Source organism: Microcaecilia unicolor, chromosome 2 (assembly GCF_901765095.1).
Source record: "Microcaecilia unicolor chromosome 2, aMicUni1.1, whole genome shotgun sequence".
NCBI lineage: Eukaryota > Metazoa > Chordata > Amphibia > Gymnophiona > Siphonopidae > Microcaecilia > Microcaecilia unicolor.
The window spans coordinates 365299297-365325729 of NC_044032.1; the positions used below are offsets into that span (position 1 = coordinate 365299297).

At 42.5% G+C, this 26433-nt stretch overlaps 1 protein-coding gene across 2 annotated transcripts in view; it reads right to left on the bottom strand.

The window, feature by feature from the left end:
- LOC115463769 (low-density lipoprotein receptor-related protein 1-like) overlaps positions 1 to 26433 on the bottom strand; it is a 282424-nt gene that overhangs the window by 203285 nt on the left and 52706 nt on the right. For both annotated transcript variants that reach the window (XM_030194533.1, XM_030194532.1), the window contains exons 6-8: positions 26204 to 26323; positions 11370 to 11492; positions 8751 to 8960 (exon numbers count right to left, since the gene is read on the bottom strand). In XM_030194533.1, coding sequence (XP_030050393.1) covers positions 8751 to 8960; positions 11370 to 11492; positions 26204 to 26323 — 453 coding nt within the window. The remainder of the gene's footprint in view (positions 1 to 8750; positions 8961 to 11369; positions 11493 to 26203; positions 26324 to 26433) is intronic.

Here is a 26433-nt window from a genome sequence, read left to right on the forward strand (position 1 = left end):
AGGCACCCTCTGCGCTAGTCGAGCGCCATCGAAGCGGTACTCTGTACCAGTGGGAGATTCTGCTTGCACGGGGGTCCTTCAGTATAATGGAAGCCGGACGACCTGGTGGCAAACGGATAACCGGCCCGCCCCGGAGCCTATCTGGACAGAACCCACCTTGAACACGACATGGACATACGGAGGAAACGCCTCCCTCAAGTGGGTAGCCCCGGGGGGCTACTACTATATCTGTGGGCGCAGGGCCTACGAACAGCTCCCGGCCCGCTGGTACGGTACCTGTCTCTTGGGTACTGTCCGACCTAGCTTTTTCCTTCTGCCCCTGCGAGTCGGCGAAACTTTGGGTATCCCCCTGTACGTGGAAAAGGGGCCAGATAACCCTGCCAGACGTAAACGGTCTTTTCTAAACACCAAGCCCAAAGTCCAAATTGGAGACTGGAAAGACAACGAGTGGCCGCCAGAACGCATCATTCATTACTATGGACCGGCCACATGGGCTGAAGATGGCACATATGGGTACCGAACCCCTATCTATATGCTGAATCGCATTATTCGCCTACAGGCCGTGCTCGAAATCCTTACTAACGATTCGGCCTTTGCCCTTAATATCCTAGCCCGACAAAACACTAAGCTCATTACCGCGGTTTACCAAAATCGCTTGGCTCTTGACTACCTCCTAGCCCAGGAGGGCGGGGTGTGTGGCAAGTTTAACCTCAGTAATTGCTGCTTACAGATTGATGACCAGAGCCATGTCATCAAAGAGATAACTGACCGGATGGTCAAATTAGCCCACGTCCCCGTCCAGACCTGGAACAGCGCGTGGGACTGGACTTCCTCCCTAACCAGCTGGTTGCCAACCTCCGGGAGCCTGCAAGGCCTCCTCGTCATGGGTGGCCTGTTCTTGTTGTCCTGTTTACTAATTCCTTTATCTCTTCCCTTTGTTTTCAGGTGTCTCCGCTCCACCATGGAGGGCATCGCCGACCGCCGGGCTGCTGCCCAACTTATGACTCTCCAGATGTACTCCCCCATTCCTCAGTCTGATGAAGCTTACGATGAAGCACCTTGTGGCTGATGTGCACTTTGAACCCCCTGAGTCACTTAATGGGCCATTACCCTTGTGCCAGCAAAAGACCGGCTACAAAGGGGGGGGGGATTCCTCTAGGGACCCTCCGTCTCAACCCTGGCGAAGCAACCGACGGCTGCGCAAGGGCTTAGGGCTCGCTTGATGCCTCCTTCGCTAACTATTCTTGTCCTTTCTTTCCCTTTCAGGGTCCATGGAGGTGATACTCTCCACCAGAATGGATGTTCAAGTATCAAAAGGGGGGAATGAAGGAGTGGAACGCCGGATACTACTCGAATACTATGAGTACTACCCGAATACTACTGAACAACAGAACAACCTCATGTTTTGTGCCTACTGATGGACTTATACTTATGCACTCTACCTCTGCTTTTGGCTGTTTAGCCATACTTTATTACTGCACTGGACATTCGTGCCTTATCCAGTTTTACTGTTTACTAACGAAAGAAGTTTGCTGTTTACTAATGTAAGGACAGAATGCAGGATTATTAGACTTATAGCTTGTAACAGTAGTTTGCAAGGCCTATACAAGACCAGCTTGCATGTAGCAACGCGACCTTGGAGGGTGCTGACACCCCCTGCATTCCTGAGCCGAACCTTATCTCCTGTGCTAGAAAGGAGCATTGTGTGTGTGTGAAGAATAAGCTGCTAAGTTTCGTTTTTCTTGCCAGTATCATTTCGCTGTTATGACGTGTGTACGTACTGGGACTACAATTTTGTACTGTAAGAACTACAATTGTTTACTGCGCATGCCAAATGTGATGTGTAAGGGGCCTAGTGCGCAGGCCCAGTAGGGAAGTATAATTGTAAGTGTCAGGTGATTCGCGACACACAGTGTCCCGAGACTACTCGGTACTGTTCACTTGCTAGCAATAAAGTTGCCTTGTTTGGAACCAAAATTTGCCTTTCGTCTCCTGATTTCCCACCTGTTTCAGAACCTTCAATTCCTTCAACACACTGGTGATCATGTCTAAGGTAATTTTGTAAATATGAGAAAGGAAAATGTCACTGGCAATATTATATAAACTTAACTACTAAAGCATTTTTCAGATAAAGGAAAAGTCTTGACTTTACAATTTCCATTTGGACAGCAAAAAAAAAAGGCCAAAAAAAACTTAGGAATCTCCAGAACCCACTGTGAGAAATATGTAAATACTAGTAAAAAAAAAAGGCCCGTTTCTGTCAGAAATGAAACTGGCGCTAGCAATGTTTTCCTCAGAGTGTGTGAGAGGCAAGAGTGTGTGTGACAGAGAATGTGAGTGTGCCCCCACCCCTCCTCATGGTCTGAGGACCCCCTTCCACCTCCACCTTTCTGGTCTCAGGACCCTCTCCCCTGCCCCCCCTCCAGCCACCCATGTCCAGCGCCCCTCCTCTCCCCTGCCCCCCCTCCAACCACCCAGGTTGTGTAGCGAATTCTTTGGGGCAGGCAGGAAAGATCCCCAGTCCTGCCTGCTGCTGACACCCCCCCCCCCCCCCCAGATCGCTGGACATGGATCAGCTGTGAGGCATGGAATTTTTTTTTTTTGCGGATTCTGAAGTTCACAGCATAATTGCAACAGTGACATCAGCCTGACTTCGGAGCCTAGCTCAGCAACTCTGAAGGACACAGGCAGCAAGATTAGAACGTTGGAGGTGAGAATTATATAGGATGTTGCTTTTTCATTTAATTACAAAAATGACTTATGCCCTGGTAGTAAGGAACGCTTTAGGGATGACTACTTCTGTAGGCCCTTCCTAACAAACCACTATATTATAGCTTTTTAAAATCATTAACAAAAGAAACTTAAAGTAATGTGTGCAAAGTGATAAGGGGAAGATGGAATATGCCATGTGCTGAACTATGCAAAGCTCTCACAAAGGTTTAAAGAAAAAAAGTGCAGACCAAGCAAAACAATGGTTAGGGGTTCAGCTGCTAGGGTGATGGAAAATTTTTAGAGGACTGTCATATGATAGTTAATGATGTATTAGGGGTTGGTAAATGATTAATATCCAATGAAAAACTTAGGGGCAGATACTTAAACTAAAAAGGGTATACAACCTGTAAACATTAAGGGGTGTGCCTCTAGCTTCTAGAGACAGACCACCTTTGCAAGGGTGTATTTTGAAATATTAAATTAAGATCTGTTGCACCAAATCTGGTTTTATGAGGTTTTTTTTTGTATAACTTTTCAGGTTATCTGGGGGCTGTTTATAACACCTCCCTCATGCTGAGATTCCATTGTCAGTCACAATTCCACCCATGCATGATCAGATATGATTGACCCCGATCAGGATAGCTTCCACCAAGAAAGATCCTTAGAGAGAAGTAGGTATCCGTCATGGACATGGTGGAGTGAGCTCTGGAAAGGAATATAATCTCCAGAAGATGTAAGGTTCTCCATACATCCACCATATCCAGTAAACATAACATGTTTACTTCCCTCAGTTTAGAGAGCTCTCCCAGTTTGGTGAGATCTATCCAGGGTAGGATCTGCAACCTCATTAAAATCCATGCCCAACAGATGGGGATATCCCCAAAACTATATATGGCAGAGAAAATGCTACAAATATGATCAAAGGTAAAAACACTATGTAAACAGCAGATGAACTGCTCTCCAAGTCTTCAAGAGTGCCCCTGTGGATTAAAATTACACCTGGTTTTCCCAACTGCAGGCAAATCAAAGATGTGACCTGCCCACCAATGGTATGCTTTTTAGTATGTTCAGTGGCACTAATGGGTCTCTTACAAGAAGGCATTCAATACTTTTTTAAATCAAAGCCTTCAATATTTTGTATCTTTTATGGAGGAATGGATACCTCCCAGATTCCAGGTATGAACTTGGGAGACCAAAAATGTGTCCGCTAAACCCAAAACCTTTATATTTCTGAACATATCCAGGAGAGTGTCCCAGCCTACACCCTCCTGAACACTGCAAAGTTAAAGAAAAAAAAAATGCTTCCAGGCCCTCAGGTGAACCCTAAAGCATCCCTATCACCACAAACACCAACCCTTACCCCCCCCCCCCCCAACACAAGTACATTCACCATAGTCCCATAGAAAAGGAAACAAAAATAGAGCATGCTGCCAAACAAAAAAAAAAAAGGCTCAATGGAAAAGGAGAAAACCCCATAATTTTTTTTTCCAGGAAGGCAAACATATCCCAAACAATTAAGGAAAAAAAAAAAAAAAAAAAAAAAGTCAGGCATAGCTAACTGGTTCCCAAGCTCCAATCTAGTGTGTCAAAAGGGAATGGCTTCTGACCAAATGTGCCTCAGTGTTCAGCACACTTAGAGACGCCGAGGGTACCTAAAACAATGGCCACCCTTAACCTAAAAAAAAAAAAAAAAAAACTATAACTCAACAGAAGAGGGAAAAAGCTGTAACCCTAGCATTGTCTTATGCAGAGTCAATGCCACTCGTAGCAAACATGTACCACACCACCAAGCAACAAACTAAATTGCCCAGTACAGATTAGAAGTAGTTAAAACAGATATGAAACTAAACATGTCCCAACAGACTGGATCCCTAGTAAGAGCCATCACTCCAAATCTCAGTAATAAAGGACTCCTAACAGCACACAAGGGAGAGGAGCAAGGCTGTTATGACCCAAGGACTGACTTGCAAAGTTGGTAGAGCAACAGTGCCCACCATTAAAGGCCCCACATACACCTCCAATCTCAGTTTGCTGTCCATAGACTCCTCTAGCCACCACAGACTAAGGGGTAACAAAAGGGAACATTGCTTGCCATTAGCGCTGCTCAAGGATTCTCTGATTAGAAGCCCAACATCCTATCCATGTAGGTAGTAGCTTCTGGGACCCTCCAAATACTGAGCATGTCACATCCACAACCGAGTTATGCAGATTAAAAAAAAGGCTAAAAGCACACCTGTGACAAAGGTGAAAGGTCCTTCTAACTAGGAAGACCTTACTGGAGTAATTTTGGAAAGATGGAAATAGCAAGAGTCAATTCCCCTCCTCACAAAGCCTTCCAGCTTATGAACATTCAGGACCCCCCCCCCCCCCAAAAAAAAAAAAGTGGGAATACCAATGCATCTCGGTCTCAGGTGGTGTCTGTGCTCCACCTGAATGAACCTGCGGATGTCAAGGATAGGGCAGTAGGAAGCCATATTTCCTCATGGCACCCTAACTCACGATCTGGAGCAGACTGGTAATCCAGTTAGTCAGATTTTCTTTCTGGTTTGGTTCTCCATGTCCTCCACTGTTTCAAGCTAAGACTTTTAGCAGTAGGGGCCTCCCAGTCACTAGTGTCTGAACACTGTACTCCAAAGTTCAGACACAATGGTGTACTGCATGGAGCTTGGCAGTCATGAATCTCTGCTCCATACAGTCCAATTTGTCCAGAATCAACTGGTGGCTGACAGCATGCTCCACTGCAGCCCACAACTCTGGTTATTTTGGCATTCCACTGAGCTGGGCAAAGGAGACTGCATGCATTTATCTATCTTTGGAGCTGCTGCCTGACCTCTGTATCTTGCTGTGCAGGCTTAGATGCCATCAAAACAGATGCCTAACAGGAGATATAGGCAGGTCAGGTATACATAAAGTAGCGCATAATGCTTAGTCTTCCAGGTAATGAGCAAGGAAACAGGGTAACAAAAGGTATCAAGTGCAGAATTATGGGGGGGGGGGGGGGGGGGGGGGGAGGGGGCCTCAAAAGCAGTAAGCCACTGCTCCATGACCTAACCGGAAGTCTCTACATGTATAGTGTTTAAATAAGATGTGTGGAAATGTACATCCAAAGTTTCTGATCAAGAAGTGTATGGTACATGGTCATGGTCTACTGATAAGCTAGAAATTGGTTTGATTTTGCTTTATCCCATGCTCTAACGTCCAGGAGTAGCTAATATCCACATATCAGACTATTAGTCTTAACCACACTTATTTGTGCTGTCCCAACATGGCATTATTTTGTTCTCTCCTTATGTAGGAAGTTTAGAGCTTTTACAAGCACGTCCTAAGTTTTGTACTCATCTGACATTTTACTTCCTTTCTCCCTCCCATATATTTGTGTATGGCCCACCATGCTCTGAAGTTCTAGCAGGGGGGTTAAGTGGAAGAATGTTATTACAGCCCATCCCCACTAGGCGAGTCCTTCTATTGAAATATAAGTGCTTGACGGAGTTTGTGCGAGACAAGCCAACTGTGTGCTCTCTCCTACCAGAAGCCAGGGATAGGAGCAACCTCCATCTGCTACTCTAAGGTACAATGAAGTTAAGGATGCTTATTTGGAAGGGGTTATAACCAAACATTGTAATGGAATGGGTAGGGGGCTCAAGACAACAGAAAAGGTTTTCAACTATGTGGAGGTTCACAGAAAGCCTTAGGATTAAAATACTTTCTAGGGAGTCGATATCTGCAAAGTACATTAAGTCTAGAAGGCAACCAAAAGAGGTTTTTGGTTTCAGCTGAAACTGAATTGGCTGCTTGAGGGATTGCTCCTGCCACATCTAGGCCACTAGGGTTTAAGGTAAACACTGGGAGGGCCTACATTTGGTGGAAAGACAGCACACTTCTCGCAAAAAAAAAAAAAAAAAAAAAAAGAATTTTTAGTCCAACTGAAGCATGGCTGAATCTGTATTTTGGGCTGGTTTCAGTAAATTCAGTCAATGTATTTGAGTTCTGACCAGGTCTCTCTCCCCCCCCCCCCCCCCCCCTTCAAAGAGACTTTACAGAAGATGACAGATTCAGCTTGCTACAAACTGTAGTAATTGAAACTGGTGCATTTCTGATCACTTCAAGTTTTGAGTTTCAAAATAAAAAGCAACTAAACTCTAAATAACCTGTGCCCAGAAGCAAGGCTCTTCCATTGTTGGGAGAATTCCCAAGGCTGCAGCAAGATTTATGACTGCAGCATTTGATAGCTCCTTAGTTTGCACAGGGAGAACAGATCAGCGCCTAGCTAAAAAGAATACCAATGCTTACATCTAGATACACCATGTTTGCCTTCAGCACTGCTCAACAAAAACGGGACATGCACTGGTATGTGACCAGTTTCAGGACCTCTTCAGCTGCCTACCATAACCAGTGCCCTTAGACCCTGCTATCCAGCCAGTCGAGATGCTCTTGTTCTATTGGCCTATTGCCATCAAGGAAATGTCAAGGTGAAGTTATGAGTTAGAGATCATAAGTAATGCCACACTGGGAAAAGACCAAGAGTCCATCGAGCACTGGTTAAGATGTAGAAACTGTTCCTGATCACCAGCAGGACTGAGATCCAGTCCCAACAAAGACGATCAGAATATACATAGACCTGAAAATGCTATACCATACCAAACCTGGATGATATTTTTCCAAGTTTATACATTACGTTTCTTGCCTACCTTAATGCTAAGAGTGGTTTCTGGTATGTGGTCTTAAATAAATAAGCAGAACAGGAAGCTGACCATGTTTCAGACTTTTTTTTTTTTTTTTGGGGGGGGGGGGGGGGAAGGGTGGTGCAGACTTTTTAAAATCAGTTGCACTGGAGGAATTTCAGCATCACCTTCACAATGCAGTATCTGGCCTGACAGGGCAGAGTTAGTTCTGGGTCCAGGACAAAAGTAAGTTATTCATCATATCTGCAAGATGGTGCTGGCCAATGAAGGCTCTAAGGGCAAGAATTCTAGCAGTCTGACATCTTGGCATTTAAAGGCCAGAAACTGTCAAATGCCCATGAGGTCAGATAATTCCAACCAACTGTTTGGAATGTTACTCTTCCACTGCCATCTTTCAAAAGGTCAGGAGTTGCAGGATTTGCCTGCACCTGCCACTTGTGCTCTACACTAGCACCCTCCTCCCACCAACTGGGCCCCAACCGCTTCTGGGTGAGTCTCCCACACTTAAGGTGTTCCCACTCAAAGTGTTCCCCAGTGATTTCTAGGTTACTGGGGGCCACTCTCCCAGTGGTCCCACAGTTCCTGGAAAGCACTCAGGACAACACACAAGCCACCAGGATTCTTAGTCAGTCCAGGCAAGCAGAGGCAATGAACTAAAAATTACTGTCATGAAAAAGATTTGAACAGTGAACCATAAAAACAGATTAACAAAAACAGGTGACTGGGCCAGTCTTGATCCATATTCAATCAGAGCCCAGAACAAGTTTTAAAATAGCTGACCACATCACTGCAGGTTCTCTTATATGCATTAGTCATTTTTCAGTAACAGACATGCACTACCTTCTGGCCAAACTAGAGAAACACTTCCAAGAAATAATGCAGTTTACAGGATTAAAACCTTTTGTCACAGGAGGTAAAGCCTTTTCCTGATTTAGAAAGTCTTTGTGAAATGAGACACTGCTTGTACAATAGGTATTTGTCTAGAGTGCTGCATGTACCATGTGTTAGTGTTTAATGGTACTAGTACTGTACAGGAGAAAAAAAAAAAAAAAAAAGAGGGGCAAGTGCCTGTTTCTTGGTATTTATGATCTAGTCGAGAATTTCCCCTCTTGTATGATTATCCTCTGGAAGGTTTGAGCTTATGGCTAAAAGCAGTTGTGTGGGGTTTAAAAAGGTCTGGACAAGTTCCTGGAAGTCACTTGGGGAAGCCACTGGGTATCCTTGGAGGTAAGCAGCATGGAAGCTTGCTAGGTACTTGTAACCTATCACTGTTAGCAACAGGACTATCTGGACAGCCATCCGACCCAGTATGCCTTTTTACATAGAGCAGAAGAATAAAATAGAGTTAAAGCTTACCTGGGTAAAGCTGAGTGACCTCTTTTGAGCCAACCATGTAAGTCTGTAGTGTCTTCTTTTTATCTACCCAGTAGTAAGCTTCTCGCTTAAAGTCATATGCAATTGCTACAGGTGCCACTTCCACAGAGGTGAGAGTCTGGTACCTGCTACTCCTCACATCCAGAAGACCAAGCTCTTTGGTCCCTGCTAGTAATATTCTTGTGTTGTCGTCTAAAGAGAACAGAAGTGTAATTACTCACTGTTAATAGCTTAATGAGCTGTGAATTCAGTCTTCACACCTTACCATTAAAATGGTACTTAAAATACATTTGTGCAAATAGTTATGCTAGCAGAAGCTTTTCAGAAGAAAAAGCGGCAGGACCAGTTCAAGGTATTAAATTGTGTGAGACAGTGGGAGCTTTCAGCTCTGTCATCCCCACCTCAAGAAAGTTCTTAAACCACCGAGGTGGCTTGCCTCCTCTCCAGTTCTCCCTGTGTAATGGAGAGTCAGTCTATCCATAGGGAAGGGCATGTCTAAAGATTGGCATCTGATCCCCTGCAGGATTTGTATACTGAATAAACAGTGAGACATCTAAAAGGGTTTGTTGCTATTTTTCATGGGACTTTGTGTTCAGTTACCTGTTCTGGATATTTAGAACATCACAATATAACCCTTAGAGGTTGGTGCATCGTTTTCCACCCTACTGGTGTGTGCAAGACCCTCCAATGAAAAAGTTACTAGGCTAGGCTGTGCCTGGGACAGCAAAGGAAATCCTGTGATGACAGCCAGGGTAAGACATACTGGGCTGAGGACAAAGGGCCTATTTTGTCAAGGCAAAAGATTAGGGGGAGGATGTCTATTATAGGAACCGGGGGGGGGGGGGGAAGGGTGGTAAGAACTGCATTCACCTTCCTTTAGGCCAGTGAACACCAAGTCCAGTCCTGAAGTACTCCTTGCCAGTCAGGTATTCAGGATATCAACAATGAATAGGAATTAACTTGATTTACATACACCTCCATTATATGCAAATCTTTCATGCATACTCATTGTAGACAACCTGAAACTTAGCAAGGGGTTCTCCAGGACTGGACTTAGGAACTCTGCTTTAGACTGTCCTAAAGTTGAAGGGTCATTTCCTCTGGCAGTTTACTCATTGCAGACTATTGACTAGTGCAGAACCCATCTCCTGGCACACAGACCAGTAGCAGAGATGACACCGAGGTCTGGATTTACCACTCAAGGGTTAGAACTCAAAGCTTTATACTAGTAATATCAGTTTTATCAAGTGGAAGATTAGTGTAACTGCCAAATACATGGTACAAGTTTCACACCCCATCCATTAGGGGATACCTACACAAAAGGGTATATGAAAGGGCTGATGGCATGATTTTCAATTTTATATTTGTCCATCTTTTCATTTAAGCAGTGATCTAAAAACAAAATTAAAAAAAAAAAGCCATGTTTTTTTCCAGGTGAGTCATTTGCAAAATGTTTGTTACTCAAAAGGAGCTTGGAGTGTACCCAATGTAGACATTCCACTATATATCCACAGTAGTGTGCTATCCTATTACTACTACTTGGACATTTCTATAGCGCTACTAGGGTTACGCAGCGCTAAACAATTTAATAAGAGGGCAGTCCCTGCTCAAAGGAGCTTACAATCTAGAGGACGAAATGACAAGTTGGGGTAGTCTAGGTTTCTTGACTAGTGGTTAGGTGCCAAGGGCGACACTGAAGAGATGGGCTTTGAGTAAGGATTTGAAGATGGGCAGTATGGGCTCAGGGAGTTTATTCCAAGCATGGGGTGAGGCGAGGCAGAAAGGACGGAGCCTGGAGTTGGCGGTGGTGGAGAAGGGTACTGAAAGGAGGGATGTTCTGAATTTAGAGCATCGTTCACTAAACTTCCAGGCTGCTTTTTGCATTTGTGGCGTGTATTGTGAATCAGATCTAGCAGGGGAACCTTAGTCTTGTTTTTCAAGGCTAGTAAGTGCATATATTGGAGAAAGTTTCTCTATTACAATTACACAATTGTATTACCAAAATTATCTATGCAACTCTGAGCATGTTATTGCAGCACCTTTAATGAAAGATTTGGGCAATATTGCAATCTGTGCCCTATTGCAACTACAGATGTCCTGATATGAACCTTAACGGGACAGTACTAACCCGGTTCAGGTCAGTTTCTACAAAAACAGCTATAGCCACAGATGGACCTGATCAGCCATAGCACCGCCACTTTGGAAGTTAGCCCCACCTAGTCCATGGCAATAGCAAAGGTGGCAGGAGAACTAGAGGTGGTAATGACTGCACTGCTACTGCTCAATGTTAACTAGAAGTTTTGGTGGGACCCAAGGTTATGCCAATGTTCCAAAACTTAAGGCTTGGCTTGTTTTGCTTGCACCACGCTGTTTTTTGATGCAGTATTTGTTTAAAACAAACATTGCATTTTTTGGACTCAAATCTGCATTGAATTTTTCACTTCTGATGCAGGCACATTGTGCCGCCAAAACACAGGATGTCTTCATCTCATTTTTTTTTTTTTAAATATCCTTTGTTGGAAGTACTGGTCCACCACACCCCCTTTTTTGGGGTTGTTTTTTGTACCCTTTTCCTTTAGATTCTAATGTTCTACTACTTACCTATAACTTCACAAACTGTTCCGTGAAGTTTGTAACCTGCTGCACAGTCACAAGTGAAAGATCCTATGGTGTTCTTACACAGCTGATTACAAGGACTGTAGTCCAGGAAGCATTCATCCACATCTGTAGTAGAAATAAATTTTACAAAAATTGTAAGCAGCAAGCCCATGGGTTGCTTATGGCAAGCTATTCCAGCCCTCTTAACTCAGGCTAAAATTATCTGAATGCTACAAGCTTAACATGTCCTAGGTAAATTCAGCTTGAATGAGACTTCTGAATCAGATGCCTTATGGCTTTGCTTCTCCCCAAATGAAATGTTCCACACTACTACCTGTTCTGCTATGGATAACCACAGGAATCTGTACAGAGTAGACTGCCAAAGATTAGATCCATAAACTTGGCATCTAGCCTGACCTTCAATAGTATTTGAGTGCAAGTCAAACATCTTCTACTGATATAACGTTTAGAGTTAGGGGAAGGGATGGATCAAAAATCTAAATTAAAGAGAATGGCTTCCCAAAATTTTCCTTGGGATACATCTAAAACCAATTGTGTTTTCATTATGCACAATGGAGTACCTGCACAAGTCTAGCAATTATGATGTATGGAATTTGTCAGACCCATCATACATAGCCTGAAAACCAACTAGCTGGGTGTCCCCAGTCAGATTTGGGTTTTTGTTTGACAGCATGAATCTCAATTGTTTATTCTTGGTTGTGTCAACTAATTTTTTTTGTTCCAATATTTTTATTGTTTTGTAGTCAATAAGTGGCTAAAATAAAAGCAAATAACCAGTATAACAGATTAACAATAACAAAGCATCAGCATACATGTTCAGACTAAGATTATACAAGAATAAGTGCTATAACAAGTCATGATCATACATAAATTCAACTCTACGAGAGGTTATGTAGTTGATCTAGTAAAGAAGTCCATATTTTATTGTATTTAACGAGTTATATTTTTCAGCCGCAGCATATTCATATTTAGCTAATATACACACAGAATTCCACCAAGTTAAATACATTACTTTGGTAAGGTCTTTCCAACAAAAGAAAAGGGTTCTTAAGGCTTGATGTAACATTATGTCTAATTGTGCTTGATATTAGTCATATATTTGGATCCCTAATGATACAATCACCACTAGACAGTTATATGTTAAAACATCTTGAATATTCAAGGTAGATATTGTGTTCCATACAGAGTTCCAATAATCTTGAACAAATGAACAAGAATAAATATGTTTGAGATTTCCAACATCCATTCATATTATTTTTGGTTTTTGTCGTATTCATTTTGGCGAGTTTAGCTGGAGTCCATAGGGATATGAATAAATGTTGGACATGTGTCAACTAATCTAAAATTTCAAAATTAGATAGGTAACAGCTATGTTTTCAGCAAAAGCTATCTGGGTTTTTTTTTGGGGGGTGGGGGACCTCACAAAAATAGCTAATCTGGGGGTTCTCAACCCAGTCCTTGGGATACACCTAGCTGTTCAGGATATCTGCAATGAATATGCATGTCCTACCTCCATTGTATGCAAGTTTCTCATACATGCCCAGTGTATGAGTGCAACTCACCTTGAGCTGCTGCTGAAAGAAGGTGAGCAAAAATTATGGCTATCCTAAAAACCCCGACTGGCTAGGTGTGTCCCAAGGACTGGGTTGAGAAGTCCTCTAACCCAAGTGCTATTTATATGGACCACACAAAAAAGTGGGACTTATGTAAAATTCTTTGCATAAAATTGTTAAACCAAGATATATCAAGCTTTTTAAAAGACTAGTCACAAAAAAATCCAATAGGACAGTGTTAAGGCCTGGGAACTAGAGGATGCTCCCTTTCTCTAGATTTTCTGCCAGTCTCTGGGGTGGACCAGGGGAATGCATTTCCTCTGTTCCCCCCTCCTCCCAGATCATACCTTTGTTAATGGGGATGTTCCAAGTCTTGCCAGCTGAGTTTCACTGCTGGAGGCTTGCACATATTTCTGAAGTGGAAAGGCAGCCTGCTCCAGCCCCCAATGCGAGCACTTCTGCACGTGTTGCCAGATGGGCGGTTTTCCCGCCCAATTGGGCTCCTTTCCACAACCCACTGTGGCTTTCTCACACTGCATGCGGGTTGCAGGATTTTGGGTGGCTTTTTTTTGCCCGGCCGCAGCTTTTTCGCCGGCCACAGCCAATAGAAGCCCCACGGAGGCGGGCTTAATGGTCATTTGTATGCAAATTACCTCATTAATTTATTGTTATTCATATGCAAATGACTGTGCAGTTTTTGGGCTGGTTTTGGTGTGGAAATTTTTTCCCTCTGGCAACACTGCTGCACATGCTCAGTTCCAATACTGAAACCAAGCATGCTCAGAAATGGCAGTATCAGCAGCTGGGACACCCTGCAGACAGGCTAATACATAATACAGCCATGGTAGTATTCTAGCAAGAGCCTCAAAAAGTTAAGACATTGAATTTAACATTCAGCCAAAATTTGTGCTTACAAAAGAAAGGGCCTGGACTATGAAATGTAATAGGATTTGAAGCAGCAAGATGTAAGCCTCAGACTGAGTGAAAGCGAATGACTTTTCCCCACTGCAGAGAACAGAGCTGCTGTTTTCAGCCAGTTTAAAGGACTCAAGTTCAGCAAAGGAGGGGCAGCTTCAGGATCTCACAGGACCCAAGAGCAAAGGAAGATTTGGATCACACAAGCCCAACCAGCTGATCTTCACTAGCAAATAAATTAGAGGCTGTTATGGTAACCACATTAAAAACAGGAGATCACTTAGCAGATAGATCAGGTAACTTGGGGAACCACCACCACCACAGGAATACACCATAAGCAAGGGAACACTTAGCTCTGATCTCTTGGAAGAGTTTATCCCTTCTACGAGTTCCCTTAAGAATGTCAACTGGGCCCCAATACACTTCTATAAATACAGAATGAACTTTACTGTAGCTAATATACATGTGTTATCAGATCTTGCAGGCTGGCCCTTAAATATAACTAAAGATCAGACAAGATGGCAAATCAATAGTGTCAGGTACTAAGCATCATGCAAATAGGAACAAACTCTGAAATGTCTATATGCAAATGCTAGGAGTCTAAGAAATAAGATGGGAGAGTTGGAATATATTGCACTAAATGAAAAATTGGATATAATAGGCATTACTGAGACCTGGTGGAAGGAGGATAACCAGTGGGACAGTGTCATACAGGGGTACAAAGTATATCATAGTGATAGGCTGGACCGGACTGGTGGAGGGGTAGCATTGTATATTAACGAGAGCCTTGACTCAGATTACAAATTCAACAGGACACAAATCACACCTTTGAATCATTGTGGGTTGAAATTCCATGTATAAAAGGGAAAAAAAAACGGTGATAGGAGTGTACTACTGTCCGCCTCGCCAGGATGAGCAGGTAGATGCAGAAATGATAAAAGAAAATCAGAGACGCGAACAAAATGGGCAATGTGATAATAATGGGTGATCAATTATCCAAATATAGACTGGGTAAATGTAACATCGGGACATGCTAGAGAGGTACAATTCCTTGATGAAATCAAGGACAGCTTTATGGAGCAGCTGGTGCAGGAGCTGACGAGAGAAGGAAAAATTCTAGACTTGGTTCTTAGTGGAGCGCATGATCTGGTGAGGGACGTTATGGTACTGGGGCCGCTTGATAATAGTGATCATAATATGATCAGTTTTTATATCATCCTTGAAGTAACTATACACAGGAAGTCAAAATACGTTAGTGTTTAACTTTAAAAAAGGAGACTGATAAAATGAGAAGAACGGTTAAAACTGAGGGGGGCAACTGAGAGGGTAAAAACTGTACAACAGGCATGGACGCTGTTCAAAAATACCATCCTGGAGGCCGCCAAACATTCTGTGAATTAGACAAGAAGGAAGTCCAAAAGACAGCTGGCCTGGTTGAAAAGTGAGATGAAGGAAGCTATTAGGGCTAAAAGAAACGCCTTCAGAAAATGGAACAGTCTGAAAACAAGCAGCAGCAGCAGCATAAGGAGTATCAAAGCAAACGCAAGGCGCAGATAAAGAAGGCCAAGAGGGATTACGAAAAAAAGATTGCATTAGAGGCAAAAAAACAGTAAAAAAAGTTTTTGGTATATTAAAAGTAGGAAGCCGGCAAAAGAATCGGTTGGGCCACTGGATGACCAAGGGGTAAAAGGGGCGATCAAGGAAGACAAAGACGTAGCAGAGAGATTGAATTAATTCTTTGCTTCGGTCTTCACCAAGGAAGATTTGGGTGGGATACCGGTGTCGGAAATGGTATTTCAAGCGGACGAGTTGGAGAAACTTACTGACTTCATGGTAAACCTGGAGGACGTAATGGGGTAGTTCAGCAAACCTCCTGGACCGGATGGTATTCATCCTAGAGTACTGATAGAACTGAAAAATGAGCTTGCGGAGCTACTGCTAGCAATATGCAACTTATCCTTAAAATCGAGTGTGGTACCGGAAGATTGGAGGGTGGCCAATGTAATGCCGATTTTAAAGGTCCCAGAGGAGATCTGGGAAATTATATACCGGTGAGTCTGACGTCGGTGCCGGGGAAAATGGTAGAGGCTATTATCAAAGTACAGAGCACATCCAAGGACATGGATTACTGAGACAAAGTCAGCACGGCTTTTGTGTGGGGAAATCTTGCCTGACCAATTTACTTCAACTCTTTGAAGGAGTAAACAAACATGTGGACAAAGGGGAGTCAGTTGATATCGTGTATCTAGCTCTTCAAAAGGCGATTGACAAGGTACCTCACGAAAGGCTACAGAGGAAATGTCCTATTGTGATTAAAAACTGGTTGAAGGATAGGAAAGAGTGGGGTTAAATGGGCAGTATTCACAATGGAGAAGGGTAGTTAGTGGGGTTCCTCAGGGGTCTGTGCTAGGACCGCTGCTTTTTCATATATTTATAAATGATTTAGAGATGGGAGTAACTAGCGAGGTAATTAAATTTGCTGATGACCCAGTTATTCAAAGTTGTTAACTCACAACAGGATTGTGAAAAATTAAGGACCTTACGAGACTGGGTGGCTAAATGGCAGATGACGTTTATGTGAGCAAGTGCAAGGTGATGCATGTGGGAAAAAGAATCCGAATTATAGCTACGTCATGCAAGGTTCCACGTTAGGAGTTACAGACCAAGAAAGGGATCTGGGTGTCAATAATACACTGAAACCTTCTGCTCAGTGAGTTGCTGAGGCTAGGAAAGCAAATGGAATGTTGGGTATTATTAGGAAAGGTATGGCAAACAGGTGTGAGGATGTTATAATGCCGTTATATCGCTCCATAGTGCGACCGCACCTTGAATATTGTGTTCAATTCTGGTCGCCGCATCTCAAGAAAGATAACAGAATTGGAAAAGGTGCAGCGAAGGGCGACTAAAATGATAGCGGTTATGAAGAAAGAGTAAGGAGGCTAGGGCTTTTCAGCTTTGAGAAGAGACGGCTGAGGGGAGACATGAGAGGTATATAAAATGAGTAGAGTGGAACAGGTGGATGTGAAGCGTCTGTTCATGCTTTCCAAAAATACTAGGACTAGGGGCATGCGATGAAACGACAGTTTAGTAAATTTAAAACTAATCGGAGAAAAGTTCTCTTCACCCAACACATAATTAAACTCGAATTCGTTGCCGGAGAATGTGGTGAAGGCAGTTAGCTTAGCAGAGTTTAAAGAGGGGTTAAATGGTTTCCTGGAGGAGTGGCCTAGGGGTTAGCGTGGTGGACTTTGGTCCTGGGGAACTGGGTTTGATTCCCACTGCAGGCACGGGCAGCTCCTTGTGACTCTGGGCAAGTCACTTAACCCTTCATTGCCCCAGGTACAAATAAGTACCTGTATATAATATATAAGCCGCATTGAACCTGCTATGAGTGGGAATGCGCGGGGTACAAATGTAATAAAAATAAACCACTACTAAATGGACTTGGGAAAAATCCACAATTCCAGGAACATGTATAGAATGTTTGTACGTTTGGGAAGCTTGCCAGGTGCCCTTGGCCTGGATTGGCTGCTGGGCTCGATGGACCCTTGGTCTTTTCCCAGTGTGGCATTACTTATGTACTTACGAAGTTTCAGGTTTCTTATAAAGAAATAACTTCAGAAGTACAATATTTACGTTTGCTTTCTTTTTAACGGCCTTATTGCTTTAACATATGCATTATTACACTGGGTCAGAGCAGAGGTGCGTAAAGCCCCAGTATCATGTTTATAACAGTGGCAGATACAGATCATGAGTATCTAGCAAGTTCCATTCCCACCCCCCCAAAAAAAAAAAGTAAACAGGAAAATCCACTCCTTTCCCTGGGATAAGCAGCTTATACCAAGTCCATTTTAATATGGAACTATGAACTAAAACTTCTGCTAACCTTTTTAAAACCCTACGCTAACTTACTACACTTCTCTGGCAATGAATTTGAGTAATTACATATTGAGTGAATAAATGTCTCCAGCTTCACCTCAGTAGCATCATGCGACCCCTAGTCCTTGTTTTTTTTGAAACAAGCAATTGATTCACAATATTGTAATTGAAGAATGCTTGTTTTTGGGCATAGCTTCCATTCTAAAGATTTCCAATGCATGCCAGGTATTTCATACCTATACCTACCACATCTTTACTTGTTTGAGGTAAATTTAAGGACACTATGGACTTACTAGAATGTTAATATCTGGAAGCAAAACCTACAGCAAATAAATCCATGTCCATTCAACTAATATAGTTTAGCCACACATGACATATCCTACCATACCTGAATAAACCAATCAATTAACAGGTTAAAAGACAAACTGCCTGAACCCAAGTAAAACAGCTTCAGTGGGTCCAATGCAAGTTGGCACATATCCACATCAAAATCTCTTGGGAAATATGAACTTCCCCTCAAATCACAAGTCGGGAACCCTGGAATACAGCTAGATTCAATTACTCCGATACCTCAAATAGAAGCTGCTCTTGAAGGTTGCTTGTGTCACTTGACAACTATGCTACCCGTCACCTTACATTGTGAAGGCAAGACTTCAGTTGTGCATGCCATATCAAGACTGATTACTGTAATGCACCAGCTCCAATTGATTCAGAATGCTGCAAGACCATAGGTAAGTGAAGTGACCATATCACACCATTTTGCAAAACCTTCACAGCTACCAATACAGTGCTAAATTTAAAACTTTTATTTTTAAGGCCCTTAAAGCAAGTGGCCCAGAGTACTTGAAAAACAGATCTGCACATCCCTCCAAGGTCACTAAGGTATTCCCAAGGAGCACCCCTAACCACACCTTCTCCAAAGGGAATCACATGTGATACCCACGAGTCTTCTCCAGAATAGCCCCCACTCCCTGAAAGACTTCGCTTAACAAAGGACCACCTCTACTTCAGGAAAAGATGAAAGTTTGGCATTTCAACCAGGCCTTTAACCCTAGAACGCATATTGGGGGCCTTTTAGGCCCCCATGCTTACATTTTTGCTATTATCTGCAAAATTACTTTAGTTAGAATTTTGAAACTCAAGGTATTCCTCAAGTATGTCATTGTTGATAATATCCAGTTGTTCATATAATTTTTTTTCATAGGCATTATGGTGTAACAATGCTTGTTTGGTGAAAACTACATCTGTACGAATTGGGGGCCTTTTAGGCCCCCGCTGTTTTTATCATGTTCTCAGAAGTGTTTGTGTCTCAAGTTACTTTATTTGTACTCAGTAATGCTGGTGGAAGGGCCAGGGTGTGGATAATAACATGTGAGGATGTCATGTGATTTTTGGAGGGAGTGATAAGGCCATGACATCACCTCAGGTCCTCTGAACACTGAGGACAGTATACAGTGTGAGCTAATTGCTGAAGGACCTGTGATAAGATAAGCTGTTGAGAGGAAATCTGTTTCATTTTCTAACATCTAGTCAGCAATGGCACAGTCTTCCTCCAAGTGTCTGACTGACCAAGAGATTGAAGCGATTATGTTTCAAAGCGATGATGAAAGTGAACTATCTTTGTCTGATGAAGAATATCTGCCACCAGCTAATCAAACATCCTCATCCAGTGATTCTTCTGATGATGAAGAAGTGAATCTAGTGGATCCTCAAGAAGTGATAAGTAGAACATCCAAAACGAATGTTTTTTGGGACAGTAATCCTACATTAGTCGGACGTACTCCAATACACAATATTGTGAGACAGGCTCAAGGAGCTGTGGGAAGTCCCAGTTACTTTACCCCTAAAGATGTATTCTGTACTTATTTTTCTGACAATATTGCAGAAGAGGTCCTATTATGTTCAAACCTAGAAGGAAGACGTATCGCTTCAGCAAAAAATAAGTCCTGGAAAAATATCTCAAAAGAGGAACTTTATGCATATATTGGACTTTTCCTGCTGGCAGGGAGTCAAAAATCGTATGATGTCCCAATACGAGAATTATTTCTGGACCCACTTTCTGATCCACACTATAAGGCGACAATGTCAGTGGGCAGATATGAGGAAATTAGAAGGATCATTCGCTTTGATGATAAGCGAACTCGTGCAGCGAGGTTTGAAACAGACAAATTAGCCCCTATCAGTTATATCTGGAACATATTTATCAAAAATTGCACAAAACTTTACAATCCTAGTACTAATGTTACTGTAGATGAGCAACTTGTACCGTTCAGAGGACGCTGCAAATTCATACAATACATGCCCAGCAAGCCAGCCAAGTACGGTATAAAAATCTTCTGGATGTGTGATTCTGCAAATTATTATGGCATAAATGGCATAATCTACTGTGGCAAAGAGGTTGGTGCACCAGTACAGAAGGATCTGGGGTCTGAAATAGTCAAAACTCTTGCTGTTCCAATATTCAATTCAGGTAGAAACATCACCATGGACAATTATTTCACCAATGTTGAACTAGGCAATTTTCTGCTTGCAAAAGCTATTACACTTGTTGGTACTATAAAGCAAAACAGACGAGAAATTCCAGCAGCACTCAAACACAATCGTCAGCGAGCACTTTATGAGAGTGTCTTTGGATTCAATAACAAAGCGACTTTGGTATCTTACAAGGCAAAGAAGGAGAAATCTGTAATTTTACTCAGTACCATGCATCACGATTGCAGTGTTGACAGCAATAACCAAAAATTGAAACCAGAAATCATCCTGCATTACAATGCAACAAAAGGAGGTGTAGATAAAATGGATGAGATGGTGGGAGAATATTCGTGTAAGAGGCAAACAAAACGATGGCCTGTAGTACTATTTTCAAATATGCTTGATGTAGCAGCCCTAAATTCATTCATTATTTATACAGAAACTCATCCTGAATTTCATGCACAGAGGAAGGACAGGAGACGCTTATTCTTGAAGGACCTTTGTCATGAACTTGTAATACCTCACATGATAGAGCGAAGCGACTTGAAATGCTTGCCAAAGAAAACTAAAGAAGCAATGAAACGGTGTGGCGTACAGTTTCAGATTACTCCAGAGCCAGGAGAAAGAAAACGAAAGCGTTGTTTCATGTGTCCAAGAAACATAGAGAGGAAAACTGAGCGATATTGTTCCACTTGTAAGGAAACTGTTTGCAAAGAACACTCTTCTGAAAAAATAACATGTCAGAATTGTTTGGAAGACTAATATAATAGAAAAGAAAGTTAGAATAAAAATGTAGCTGCAGCTAGTTTGCTATAGATTTCTATGCATTTTTGTGTGTTTTCATGTCTTTGCGTGAAATTTGGGAAAAAAAAGATTTTTTGGTGTTTTCTGTGAAAAAATATAATTAAAATGTTGTCCACTATTCATATTTTATTGAGCAATTTTGAAATAAACTTGTGAAAGTTATTTAAGTGTGTTTTTGTACATTATGTGCATGGGGGCCTAAAAGGCCCCCATGACGTTAATATGTATATTTTTAACGTCATGCGTTCTAGGGTTAACTAATTTGTTAAGTCACACACAAGGAATGCCACCAGCTACACATACTATAGCAGGATATATTTAGCCACTCCTAATATTCAATCACCTTTCTGACTTATTTGCAGTTTTCCTAGGATTAATACCTATTTTCTTACTCCTGTTACTCTAACATTATTTAGATATTTACACCTTAGGCTATCTATTCCTTTGTGTTGACTTTGTAATTTAACACATCACAGATTTAATTCCTTCAAAAGGGCAGTAAATAAGTTCTAATAAATATCAAAACTCCTCATGGGGGGGGGGGAAGGAAGACAAAAGTCAAAATACAATCAGAACAGTAATTGGAGCTTCATGGATGACCATACATTAAGGTGCAGACACAAGCAGCTGTATTTTAATGGCTCAGCTTGAGTGAAATTTGAGGAATCCAATTCTAAGAAAATTAACAGAGCTCAGTCCAGCCATGCTAGCTTGTTTCTACTCTCAGGGACAGGAGGATCAAGAGCAGCCTTTACCAAAGGCCATAAGGCCTAATGAGCAGGTGTCTCCCTACAAACTAATACAGGAGCGTTCCTTCAGGTAAAAACAAAGGGATGAGTGACTCATGCTATTTAATTTGTTCTGTCAAATCCTTTGCTATTCACAACCACAACAGAGGTATTGGGGGGGGGGGGGGGGGGAGCTACAATGAATATACATCTTCCTTGCAGGGCTACAAGTTGACAATTTATAGGTATTGGGCCTTCCTGAACATTCCACGAGGAACTGAACACAAATTTCTACCCAAGCTTTTGGATATAAAAAACTTTGATAAAGTCCTTCAATTTGCCAGATTAAGTGCCGATTGAAATAGGAAGTATTTTCAATCTTGTATTCTGGATTTGAACCAAGGTATCTTAATATGGCACAGCAGTTCCTGCTCTGATGCTTTAAAAGAATTTATGCATGTTATAGACTTCAATCATGGGTTTTGTGGAAAGGATTGAAGATCCTCTGAAACTGCTGAAGTTTCATGTGCACTGAATGTCAGTGTACTCTCAGGTGGCAGCCACCTGTCATAATACATCTTGTTCTCCAATGCTGAGTCATGTAGTGTGTGTTTTATGCGTATGTTCTGTCTCACCCACTAATCAGTTCCTCCATTCTCTGCAACTGATTCAGTATTGAAGCTCAAGCCCCAAGGCTCTCCATCCTGCTAGCTCCCTAGGCTACCACCAGAACATCTTGGCACTGCCTTACACAAGATCTCCTACAAGCTTGGCCTGGGGAATGTTCTTGGGCGTTTATAACCAATAGATAGCAAGTTGACCAAGGTTTCACCTTTTGGGGGAATATAGCAATTAGCTGGGCAATACTGGGCTTTGGCATTCATAACCAGTATCCATGTGGCTGGCTGAGAACCACATGTTTTGTAACTGTAGAAATACAACTGGCACAGCTTTAGAGCTAACAAAATGGGTCAGTTAAGATATGACCAACTGTGCCAGAGCTCTATATTTGGCAGCAAGATATGCCTTAAGCCAACAGCAATAAACCTGTAGGGTTTACTCTTCCTATTAAAAAAGGGCCCCAGGCAATCTGTTGCTTGGGGCAGATTCTGGGGTTATATTCAGTTGGGTCCTAGAGTAAAAAGGGGGGGGGGGGGGACCCTCACACACCAAAAGGCTCAAAGCCCTGTACACTACTACCTCAGTCCTGTACTCTTCAGAAAATGGAAAAAGCCCCTAGGCATATAATCAGTTGGGGACCAACTAGAACAACTTTCCAGGTTTATTAAGCAACTGATACCTTTTACAATATGCAGGACCTTCTAAGTGGCATAAAATGTCACCTTCAGCTAGAGCTGTAGTCATATCTGATCACACTAATCCCATCACTGGCATAGCTTTATGTTCACTTGCATATGAATTGTGTTGTGCTGTATCAGAGTGTAAGGATAGTTTGGTGTCTAAAGGTGTAGCTAAACTGTACCTGAGGGTGCGCCATTTGGCAAACTTTCCTGGCCCCTATCTTGTTTGCTCTGTTGTAAATTGTTATAATGTTAGTATTAGAGAGGACCACACCAAGAAAGCCCATAAAATGGCACTGCTGGAAGATCTCCAAACCACTAGTGGCTTCACCATTACCTAAATATGGTTTTGAGTAGACTATAGGGCTCATTTTCAAAAGAGTAAAAAGTCCAAAAAGTGGCATAAACCTGCATTTGGACATTTCTCACAAAAACGGCCAAATTGGTATGTTCAAAACCAATTTTTAGACTTTCTATGAAGTCTGTCTGAAGTACATGCCACACTGGGAAAAGACCAAGGGTCCATCGAGCCCAGCATCCTGTCCACGACAGCGGCCAATCCAGGCCAAGGGCACCTGGCAAGCTTCCCAAATGTACAAACATTCTATACATGTTATTCCTGGAATTGTGGATTTTTCCCAAGTTCATTTAGTAGTGGTTTATGGACTTGTCCTTTAGGAAACCGTCTAACCCCTTTTTAAACTCTGCCAAGCTAACAGCCTTCACCACGTTCTCCATCAACGAATTCCAGAGTTTAATTACGCGTTAGGTGAAGTCCGATTTGTTTTAAATTTACTACACTGTAGTTTCATTGCATGCCCCCTAGTCCTAGTATTTTTGGAAAGCGTGAACAGACGCTTCACATCCACCTGTTCCACTCCACTCATTTTATAAGCCTCCCCTCAGCCGTCTTCTCCAAACTGAAAAGCCCTTAGTCTTTCTTCATAGGGAAGTCGACCCATTCCTGCTATCATTTTAGTCGCCCTTCGCTGCACCTTTTCCAATTCTATTATATCTTTGAGATGTGGCGACCAGAATTGAACACAATACTCAAGGTGCGGTCGCACCATGGAGCGATACAACAGCATTATAACATCCTCACACCTGTTTTCCCATACCTTTCCTAATACCCAACATTCTATTTGCTTTCCTAGCTGCAGCAGCACACTGAGCAGGTTTCAGTGTATTATTGACGACGACACCCAGATCCCTTTCTTGGTCCGTAACTCCTGTGGAACCTTGCATGAAGTAGTTATAATTTGGGTTCTTTTTTTCCCCCACATGCATCACCTTGCACTTGCTCACATTAAACTTCATCTGCCATTTGCCCCATGTAAGCCGCATTGAGCCTGCCATGAGTGGGAAAGCGCGGGTTACAAATAAAAAAATAATAATAATAATTTAGCCGCACAGTCTCATAAGGTCCTTCTGTAGTTTTCACAATCCTGTTGTGAGTTAACGACTTTGAATAACTTTGTGTCATCAGCATGTTAAGGGTGGGATTTGGGCGTTCCTTTCAGCTACAGTGCAACAGAACAAAATCGTCCAAGACTAAACACTGTTTTGCGCTAGACCTGTTTTTATATTGAAGGTGGCATAAAAAGGTGCCTTAAATGGAGAGAATCGGGGGGGGGGGGGGGGGGGGATTTCCCCTTACTCCCCCAGAGATCACTAACTTCCTCCCACCCCCAAACATGTGATTAAGAACATTACTTGCCAGCCTCTATGCCAACCTCAGATGTTATGCTCAGGTCCATTAGAACGGCATGTAGGTCTCTGGAATAGTCTAGTGGTGGGTGCAGTGCACTGTAGACAGGTGTAAATGCCCTCTCCCTACTTGTTACACTTGGAGGAAACAGCCCTCCAAAACACACCAGAACCCACATATAGGTGCCCCCCTTCTTCCGTAAGGGGGTAGTGGGGGCATTTTATGCTGCAGTGCACCCTAGGGTGCCCTATTGCTTTCCTGGGATATCTGGGGACCAGTCTACTAAAAATGCTGGCACCTCCTACATCCCAATGGCTTGATTTTGTGCATTTTGAACTTGGGATTTTTTTTTTTTCTTTGAAAATGGACAAAACGTTCAAATCACAAAACTTTGTTCAAAACAGTTTTTTTTTAAAGACTTTGAAAATAACCTTTCCTATTCAGATTTTGGATGTTTTTTGCCAAACGTCCAAAGTCGGACTTAGATGTAATTGAAAATGCCCCTCTATAGCACTTAAAATTGCAGTAAACACTGATTATTTTTATCACATGCGACCCTAATGCCACTGACCCTCCAATGGCTGTCTTCCTATACCCATAGTATCTTTCCTGCTTTCCCCTTCAATGTCTCCGATACTGCTCAACACTACTCCAGCACGCACTACTCTCCCAGTCTTCAGCCCCTCAGAGCCTTTAGCAGCTAGAGTATGGGGCAAGTGGTAAACTCCCCCCCCCCCCAAGAAATCTATCCAAGATGTTTACTTATCTCAATCCCCCCCCCCCAATTTATGCTCTGCAACTACTTTTTCAATCCCTTTCCATCCTTTCACCACTAGTATACCAGCCCCATGCTTCCTCCAGATACCCAGAGAACGCTTTTACCTTCCTCTAATCCCCACTTCCCATAAAGCCCCAGATAGTTCTCTTCCTTTGTCCACCTAGCTTGGGTTAGGCTGAGTTACCCTTTCCCAATTTTCCAGCATAGCCCATGGTCTGAAGGCGCCAGCTTCAAACTGACTTAAAGGGCTGTGGGAAAGATTAGGCATAGAATACAGATGGCAAAGAGCTGGCTTGGAGTTTAAAAGGGGAAATACCATTCCTTTTTTTTAAAGAAAGCCTGGAGCCATAGCTTGCCGAGCTAAAAGTTTCAGTACTATCCACAAGGACTCCCAAGATTTTTTTTTTATGGTTCAGAACTCAGCATTGTGTACCTGTATCTCCTTTTGAAGACTATGTGAACTGAAAACTTCATGGTCACCACTTTACACTAAAAATTTAGATGTTTCTCCTTATCTGCCATATCACTAGAAACCAGCTACTAAACTGCAGTAATCTGTCATGATCTAGTTGACTATATCCAGATAAATGGCTGGTAAGTTAATCAAGGTATATTTAAAAAAATGATAGCTATGTACAGCAAATTAAAGCAAGTCAAAGCAAGTCATACTAAACATACCAGTGCAGTTGTGTTCATCTGCCTGGAGCTCCCATCCAGCATTGCAGGAACACTTTACACCCCAAGCTGTATTCACACACACTTGCATGCAGCCTCCATTGCCTAACGAACAATTGCGACCTAAGTGGGGGGAAAAAAATGTACACAAGACTTGATTTTTCTTAGCCTATGCCCACTAGTATAGCAGGCAGTGAAGTTTTCAAAGAACAAATGCTATATTAGAATAAACA